The sequence below is a fragment of the Mastomys coucha genome, unplaced genomic scaffold (genome assembly GCF_008632895.1).
Source record: "Mastomys coucha isolate ucsf_1 unplaced genomic scaffold, UCSF_Mcou_1 pScaffold14, whole genome shotgun sequence".
Lineage (NCBI taxonomy): Eukaryota > Metazoa > Chordata > Mammalia > Rodentia > Muridae > Mastomys > Mastomys coucha.
In genome coordinates this window covers 25,679,143-25,688,754 of record NW_022196896.1, presented here as the reverse complement: position 1 = coordinate 25,688,754, position 9,612 = coordinate 25,679,143, and the positions used below count along the sequence as shown (strand labels likewise).

At 44.5% G+C, this 9,612-nt stretch overlaps 1 protein-coding gene across 4 annotated transcripts in view; it reads right to left on the bottom strand.

Annotated features, from left to right (window-relative positions):
- Ndufaf6 (NADH:ubiquinone oxidoreductase complex assembly factor 6) overlaps window positions 1-8,771 on the bottom strand; it is a 24,419-nt gene extending 15,648 nt beyond the window's left edge. The window contains exons 1-3 of one of the 4 annotated variants that reach the window (XM_031366633.1): window positions 8,548-8,771; window positions 5,880-5,979; window positions 2,804-2,926 (exon numbers count right to left, since the gene is read on the bottom strand). In XM_031366633.1, the coding sequence (XP_031222493.1) occupies window positions 2,804-2,926; window positions 5,880-5,979; window positions 8,548-8,744 (420 nt within the window). In that variant the 5' untranslated portion in view covers window positions 8,745-8,771. Of the gene's footprint in view, window positions 1-2,803; window positions 2,927-5,875; window positions 5,980-8,547 lie in introns of all 4 variants that reach the window. The other 3 variants (XM_031366635.1, XM_031366636.1, XM_031366634.1) reach the window with 3 other exon arrangements.
- Window positions 8,772-9,612: the final 841 nt, after the last annotated feature.

Genomic DNA, 9,612 nt, shown 5'->3' with positions numbered 1-9,612 from the left:
TGGAGGTGTGTGGAGGTGTGTGGAGGTGTGACGCTTGCTGGTCTGCTCACTGGCTTTATTATCCAGCTTAGGACCACCTGCCTAGGGATGGGACTGCCCACAGTGAGCAGGCCCTCTCAAACCAATTATCAACCAAAACAGTGCTCCACAGATATGCCCACAGCCCAGCCTAAAGGAAACAATTCAGCTGAGTTTACAAGGATTAAAGTTCAAGGCTTGGCTGGGAAGCCTTTACCAGCTACTCTTTTTTTTTTTTTTCTGTCCAAGACAGGGTTTCTCTGGAACTCGACTGTCCTGGAACTCGACCTGTTGGCTGCCCAGGCTGGCCTCAAACTTGAAAATCTGCCTGCCTCTGCCTCCCAAATGCTGGGATTAAAGGCATGTGCCTTCTCGCTGCTCTTTTTTTTTTTTTTTAAACTTTTTCTTTTTTTTCATTTACTTATTTTTATGTATTTTTATTTGTATCTTATTTTTATTTTTATGTATACACTGTAGCTGTCTTCAGACACACCAGAAGAGGGCATCAGATCCCATTACAGATGGTTGTGAGCCACCATGTGGTTGTTGGGAATTGAACTCAGGACCTTTGGAAGAGAAGTCAGTGTTTTTTGTTTTTTTGTTTTTCTTTTTCAAGACAGGGTTTCTCTGTGTAGTCCTGGCTGTCCTAGAACTCACTCTGTAGACCAGGCTGGCCTCAAACTCAGAAATCCGCCTGCCTCTGCCTCCCCAGTGCTGGGATTAAAGGTGTGCACCACCACTGCTCGGCTGCAGTCAGTGTTCTTAACCACTGAGCCATCTCTCCAGCCCTCCCTCCTGCTCTTAAAGAGCAGTGACACACACTCTCTATATATGCTGAGAGAAAAATCTCCTTGAGATTTTTCAAAACAAAAGATTAACGAGAACTGGCAAAAAGAACTGCTCAGCAGAGAGAGTGGAAATGTTCCTACCATGGCATCAAACTTGCAGCTTCTATTCTGCAAATAATATATAGGCGAAATTCCTCTTTTTTTTTTTTCACTTAAAAACAACAACGCAGGACAGCAAGATGTCTCAGAGGTACTCCTGTAGAGCAAGCCCGACTACCTGAGTTCACAGACGAGGAGAGCTTGCTTGTCCTTTGAGTACCATGGGTGACATATTCTGTGGCATCCCATACCTGGCCTCCCTCATTCCCTTCATACAAGAACACTAAATAAAATGTAATTAAGTTACATTTAATTCCATTTAAAGAAGCAGCACAGGGTATGGTGAGGTAGCTCAATAGATGAAGCAATTACCATCTGAGCATAAGGACCTGAGTCCCCAGAGACTATGGGAGAAGCCACTGAGCACGGGACATGCTTGTAACCCCAGCATTAGGAAGGCAAGGGTGAGCTGACCCTGGGACACACTGGCCTGTCAGGTTAGCTTACTTAGTGAGCTTAGTAAGAGATCTTGTCTCAAACAAGCAAGCAACAACAAAAGGGGCTGGTGCCTACAGAAAGATAATCAAGACTGTTTCCTAGATACATGCACGTTCACATACCACATGAATACCTCTACACATACCACATAAAAATCTACCTCAGGAGATAAGGGAGTGGGTAGAGTACTTGCTTTGATAGTGTGAGGGTTTCAGTTTGTACCTCTGGCACCAATGTAGAACCACGCATGATGGCCACATCTATAACCCCAGTGCTGGGGAGTTGGGGTAGGGTAAGATACAGTTACAGGAAGATGCTGGGGACTCACTGGCTAAATGGTTAACTCTAGATTCAGCAAGAAATCTGAACTCAAAAAATAAGATGGAGAACAGAGAAAAGTACCTACAGTCAATCTCTAGTCTCTACACACACCCTATCAGGCAGGGACACATATGCGTACACACACACACACCCAATAAGTGAGCAATTATCTAAATTAGCTTAACTGAAGTAGAAAGACCCACAGTTGCTGGGCAGTGGTGGCACACACCTTTAATCTCAGCACTTGGGAGACAGAGGCAGGTGGATTTCTAGGTTTGAGGCTAGCCTGGTCTATAGAGCGAGTTCCAGGACAGCCAAGACTACACAGAGAAACCCTGTGTCGAAAAACCAAAAAAAAAAAAAAAAAAAAAAAAAAAAAGAAAGAAAGAAAGAAAGGAAGGAAGGAAGGAAGGAAGGAAGGAAGGAAGGAAGAAAGGCCCACAGTAAATGTGAGCAATACCATTCCATGAGCTATGACGGCATACTGATAAAGAGAAGGAAGTGAGGGCCAACAAGATGGCTCAGCAGGTAAAGGTGCTTGCCATCAAGCCTGGCAAACTGAGTTTGATATCCAGAACCCACTTGGTAGAACGACAGAGCTGATTCCCACAGGTTGGACTCTGACTCCCACATGTACTTCTTGGCTCCTTCTTGTACTTGCATGTGCAAATGCAAACACACATACACACACATACACACACACACACACACACACACACACACACACACACACTAATGTTTAAAATGGGGAGCAAACTGAACACCAGTATCCACTGTCCCCTGACTCTGACTATGGATGCAATGTGACCAACTACCTTCTGCTCCTAAAGCTGCACTTGCCCTGCCAAGATGAACCTCACCCCTGGACTGTAAGCCAAAATAAACCCCTCCTTCCTTAAGCTGCTTTTTCTGCAGCAAGGCATGCCACTAATACACCTGACAAACCAGCTGCAATAATAAGGGAGCCCAAGAATGAATCACATCCAACAAGTAGGCTCAAATAAAATTGTTATATATTAAAAGTAGTATACAGACATATGTGTACATAAGCATATATGCATACATTTTTTTCCCTTTACCTTCCAGAGTTCAATGGCCACAGGCTGGTGTGGTGGGTTGTCACAGTACATATCTTCCACAGCTTTTTTCCAGAACTGCATGCGCATCAGTCCAGTTGTTTTCTCAGAGACTGAATCCTTAACCTGTAAACAGAGTTAAAAACCTCTAGGTTGGAGACAAAGCTCAGTGGTACAGTACTTGTCTGTCTATGTATGGAAATCCAGGCATACAAACAAACAAAGACAACTCTGAAATTTGTTTATTGTTTGAAAACCAAGTTATTACGAGGGGACATGAGTTCATCCAACTGTCCTACACCATTACTATGGTGGTCAATACATGGCTTCATTTTTCAGAGCCAACACAAAATATAAACTGACTGAATGCACATTTCCCTTGATGTTACTAATTAATATCTTTTATTGGCATAATATATAGGCTAGGTATAGTGGCTCATGCCTATAATCCCAGTATTCAGGAGGATAAGCAACTGCCATGAGCTCAAGGCTAACCTGGGCTATGAAGTAAGTTCCAGGCCAGCCTGGGCTACAGAATAGGACCATGTCTAAGTTACTGAGCTGACTCACTGCTTTAAAGGTTGTTTCTCAAGGATGGAGAGATGCTTCGGCAGCTGAGAGCACTGGCTGCTCTTCCTGAGTATCCCCCACCATAGCCCTCACCCCTGGTTCAATTCCCAGCACCCACATGGTAGCTCACAGCCATCTGTAACTATAGTTCCAGGAGATCCAATACCCTCCTCTTGTGGCCTGCACAGGCACCAGCTGTACACATGGTATACAGATGCACACACAGGCAAACACTTATACACATAAAATAATAAACTTAATGGTAACAATAAAAGTTGCTTTTCCTTGAGCTAGGTAGTAGCACTGCCTGTAACCTTAGCGTGTGACAGGTGGACACAAGAGGACCAAGCACCCTCAGCTGAATAACAAGTTTAAGCCCATGTGGGTTACATGACAGCCTATCTCAAAAAAATCAGTAAGCCATGCTCTTCAGCAATCCGCTCACTCTGCTCTAGACCTGCTTTATTTCCTGTGAGAACCATTACTGTATTTGGATTGCTGCAATACTTGTTTATGTTAAATGTGAGTATTCTTTGTTCACATAGTCAGAAGCATTTTTTGTAACAGACACAGTGAGTACACTCAGCTACAGGAGCGTCACACGATCAGCTCTGAACTGCTCCCATACTGTGGATCCCAATTCTGCAACTTAATTTTTTTTTTTTGTGACTAACTTCAATTATTAAACACCAATTGTATGAGGGTAATCAGCCATTCATTTCTGGGTCAGAACTGGTGGATCACCAAGCTGGAAGGATAGCTCAGCAGTTAAAAGCATTTAGTGCCTAGCAGAGGTGATTGGTTCTAAGCACCTATGTGGTGGCTCACAACCATTTGTAGTAACTCCAGTTCCAGTAGTTCCAACACCCTTTTCTGACCACCATAGGCACCAGGCACACATTCAGTGTATGTACATACATGCAGGCAAAACACTCAAACACATACAAATTTTTTTAAATCAATCTTTTTTAAAAATGATAAAGCAAGGAAGATTTTCCTTCTCTCATAGTGATAACTGCATGGAGGATGCATGGTACATGCCTTTATTCCTAGCAATTGGGAGGTGGATCTCTTAGAATTGTAGGGTAGCCTGATCTACACAGTGAGTTCTAAGAAAGCCAGGGATAGTGAGATCCTGTATCAAACAAACAAACAAACCAACCCAACAACAAACAAGAATGTAGGGGTGGTTCTAATGCTACAGTCCTGTTCTCCAACTGGTTCTTGATCTGTCAGTAAAGAAGCCATGGGCCAATTGCTGGGTGGAAGGGATAGGTGGGACTTCAGGGTCCTTAGAGGCATGCAGACAGATGCAAGGAGACAACATAGTTTGCTTCTGATGGAGAAAAGCTGACCAGCCATGTGAGATCTCAAAACAGAGTGGCCACATAGGCCACTCCTACAGGCATGTTTAGCAAGGGCTAGATATAACTGAGCAACTAAAGTTTAGGGCAAGTAAGAGGTATGGAACTAAGAGATTGATAAGGGCATGCTAGCCACAGGAGTTTAATAATGCCCAGCAATTGTGCCAAGAAGGCAAGTTGAAAATGAACAACGTGTGTGTCTGTGAATTTAATCCATGGATGCAAGGGAAGCTGGGTGGGAGCTGGTAGCTCGGTCTGTTCCCAGAGCTTTGGCAGGGTAGCAAAGCTACATAAAACCCAAGAATAATTGTACAGTGCAGGTGCCTTAGTGTCCCTGCAGAATTGATGGTGGCTTTGAGACTTTCCAGGCAGGAGAAAAAGGTTTAGCTAAGGAAGAGGATTTACTCACTAGGAGACAGAAGGTGATAGTCAAGGCTCCCGTGGAAAGGTGAGCTACCAGGAGGTGCAGACTGCTTGGCACTAGCTGAGGCAGTAGCCTATTCTACACAAATTCAGCTCACTCTTGTGTGTCTAACTCACTGTGTTTTCGTACATGTGCCACTCTATCCAAGACTCCAGCTTCCCCGTTCCTCACTTTCAATATCTGACCTATCTGCTGCTGTCCTGAGAAGACCAACCATTTGACTAAAATTCCTGCATTTCCACCTCCATTTCCTCTATCTTGTCCTCTATCTTCCTGTGCTCTGACCACTCAAGGAAAAAGAGGGCTTTGTTCTTCCTCTGTAATTATGAGACAAAAGCAGTCAGGGTCTGCCAGAATCTCTTGTGCTCTACTGTCCATTCTAATGCACTGTACATCTTCAACACACACACAAAGTATGAAACTATTAGAGAAAGCAGTAAGATTCTCATTAGTTTATTCAATTGACAGACAATGCTAAATGCAAATCTGAAACACACTCAGAAAAACTTAAAAATCCAGAATATCATTTCCAGAACCATTAAATTCACCAACTAGTTTCATTTCTTGATACTAATTAACCCTGAGTAGCCAGCACGAGAAAGAAAGCACTAGCAACGGCTGTAAGTACGTCTAACATGGATTACTCTATTTCTTACTGCTCAGTATCAAGCACACCCTACAACCATCTTGTCATAACATTTTAAGGTATTTTAATACCAGCCTGAGCCAGTTCCACATTGAAGGCCCGCAGTGCAGAAGCAGACCTTTGACACTCTGCAGGGAGCAGTAAGGAACACAAGTAACTTTCATAATCCCGTTTCCTACAACAAACAGAAACAAAGAAAAAAAGGTAGTTAGTCTTTACTTTCCAAGCTGCACACAAAACACCAACAAAAACCAACCAGAAACAATGAAGCTTTAGATCACAGTAGGCCCCAGTTCTTAATTATACAACTATTTCTCTATTTAAAAAGGTATCTGCTTCTCACCCCAAACGTGTTAAAAAGGAAATCTTTATTTTATTTTTATTTACAAAGTACTTGTCATTGCTTCAGAACATTTTGCTTTTAGTAAGAGCTGAAATGAGCTACAGAAGAAAGCAAAGCTGGGTATGTTGACATATGCAATAATCCCAGCATTTCAAACGTGAAGGTAGGAGTATCAGCGGTTTGAGGCTAGCCCAGGCTATGTGAAACTGTCTCAAAATAACAATGAAGAAAGGCTGTAGGGGTAGGTATAAAAAAAATAGTTTAAGTACGTTTTTATTATATATACATAGAAAGACACAGAAATAAGATATATAAACCAGCAGAGTGATGGAGCATGCCTGTAATCCCAGCACTCAGAGGCAGAGGTAGACTACAGAGTGAGTTCTAGGACAGCTAGCACTGTTACATAAAAAAAACCCTATGTCAAACAAACAAACAAAAACAATGTGTGTATGTATTTCTGCATTTGCTAAAAGGGCCTAGAAGCACAAATAATCCCCAAAGCCACAGCATCAACAAATAATGCCAATTACCTAAATATGGACATTGGTTCTAAGACCCCCCAGGTACTCTTGAAAGAATGATGTCCCAAGCTGGGGCCAGAGAAAATATAAAACAAGCTAACGACATCTTGAACATAAAGCAAAGATTCAAGGAATGGAAAGACTGATTGTCAAATGAACACCAGAAACAAGTTTGGCAAACGTCTACAGAAATTTGAGAATCCAGAGAATGGGTTCGGTGTGTACTCGGGGAGGCCACAGCAAGAGACTGCAAGTCCACAATTTCACGATTTCAAGGGCAGCTTTTCAAAAAGGAGAAGCTGTCTGGGACTATAATGGCTATCACATACCTCAGTGGGGCAGAGCTTGTCTAGCATCAGCAGGCTCTGAGCTCAGCCTCTAGCACCATAAGGAAAACAGCAAGCAAACATGGCAGGGTGACAGCCAACGCTTGTGAGCTCAATACTTGCTAGGAGTAAGGGGAACCCGAAACTCTTGGCAAACACAGAAGCAAGCAATTACATTTCTCAGATTTACTTCCCTAATCAAATCCAAGGTGATTTCATTATTTTAGTAATGCTTTGAAGCTCTTGAAAGCAGGCATTTTAAAACCAGATACTGAGGCTGGAGAGATGGCTGAGTACTTAAGAGCAGCACTAGCTATTCTTCCAGAGGACCCCGGGTTGATTCCCGACATCACATTGGCTCACACCTGTTCCAGGGAATCTGATTGGTGGCACTAGGCATGCACACAGTACATACATACAAGCAAAACACTCATATACATGAAATAAAAATAACACACAATAAAAACAACAAAGCAAAACAAAAAAGACGTGGCACTTGGGAGGCAGAGACCAGATCTTGAGCTCCAGGCCAGCCTGGTCTACAGGGCCATCCACAGCTACATAAAAACCCTGTCTCAAAACAAATAAACAAAAACTATACGGGATAACTGCTGTTAGCAAGGAGGGGTAAAATGCAGGGCTGGTGTGGGTGGATGTAATTAAGCCAGAGATTATTCATAGGGCTCAACTCCAAGGCAGGCCCAGCCCATCCCCACACCCCCACATATGTCTTATGGAGGAACTTCCACATGTCTTTCCTGATACCAGGCGAACAAAACACAAGTCATAAGGATGTTCTTGTAAATCCCGGGAAAATTCCTTGTTCCCTGGAAATGATTAAACTTCATTTTTAAAATCGTATTTATTTTTATGTGTTTGCCAGAAGAGAGCATTAGATCTCGTGTGGGTGCTGGGAATCAAACCCTGGGTCCTTCAGAGCAGCCTGTGCTTTTAACCGCTAACCCATCTCTCCAGCTCCTAAATGTTCTAATTCTTAAAATCCCCTCATGGGAATCATAACTCGTAAGGAGCGTTAAATAAGTTGCTTTGGACCTTATTTTTGTAAACAAAATTTTAGTTTTGAGGTTGCGTTGTGGTCAAACCTGAACTTCCAGCCAGTACCTCCTAAGAAGAAGAGTCAAAGGGGACTGTGCCAGGTTTTGTGAGATGTGTTTATCCAAAGCACGATAGGCAAGCACCCTACCAATGGACCTAAAAATCCGCAGGCTCCGTGAATTACTTTTCATAGTGCAGCACACAGAGCCAAAGTCAGTTAACCGTGTTAAAGTTACTAGCTGGCCATGAATAAAAAGTGCTATGCATGCAAAGGTTGTCGAGCCCATTAAACTTGGGGTTCACGCAGTGATGTGTTGAGCCAGGCTTTCATGGCCACGTGAGCAGGCCTGCGGCCTCCTTCTCCAAACACCGACACGGAGCGGAGCCGAGCAGAACGCAGGACCCGGAGGACGCAGCCCCAGGTTCGGGCTTCAGCGCTCCTCGTTCCACAGGCTCTGGGCTCTCGGGGACGTGCCCCGGGCGCGGCCGCTCACCTCAGCAGCTCCAGGCAATAGAGGTGGGAACCAGGGATGCCCGGCCCGCTGGCCGCCGCCACGCTGCGCCGGATTTCCCAGGGCTCCGGCAATCTCCGCACACATTGCCACGCGTCCCGAGGCGGCCGTCGACGCAACAGACTAGCCAAACCGAAAGGCCTTGGGCGGCGGACTGAACCCAGCATGGAGGTCGCCATGACACCCGCTTCGCGTGACCTCTGACCCTAAGGCCACGCCCCCGGCAAAGCAGCCACGCCCCCGGCAGATCTATGGAACTCAGCCCAGGAAGGACGCCACTCAGACCAGAGCTAGGTGTCGCTGTGGTCCCGCTCATCGATGATTTGGCTGTTCTCTCCAGCGTCTACCCTCACAGGACTCCAGAACGGCAAAAGGGATGGGTGCCCGCTTTTCAGAAAAGAAGCGGCTGACGTTACATCCCGCCACCCCAGAGACCCCCCCATCCTTCTTTGGTTCTCTACAAGGGCGCTGTTGGCACTTAGCTTGTAACCGCACTGCCGGAAGCTTGCTGTACCTGAATGTCCAGTATTCACCCACACACATTCCCAGAGACCTCCCAGAGTGGCCCTGAACTGGTACCACTGACTCGTACCTCCCAGAGAAAAACACAAAGATGCTTGAGAGATGCAACAGGTTACGCCTCCATTATCAACCACTAAGGATAGAGGGAAAGAAGTGGGGGGGGGGGGACAGATAAAATTTAATTTCTTCTTTTCCTTTTGTTTTTTATTCTTTTTAAATTTTTTAATTATTTTTAAAGATTTATTTATTATTATATCTAAGTACACTGTAGCTGTTTTCAGAGAGCACCAGAAGAGGGTGTCAGATCTCATTACAGATGGTTGTGAGCCACCATGTAGTTGCTGGGAATTGAACTCAGGACCTTCGGAAGAGCTCCCAACCGCGGTACCATCTCTCCAAACCCTTTTTCTTCTTTTTAAATAGTTGGTAACAATATATCATTTGCTGTTGGTTGTCTCTCACCACACTCACCCAAGAGCACGGAGTCATTTGTTTCCTGCTTTAACCCCATTGACAGTTCCTCCA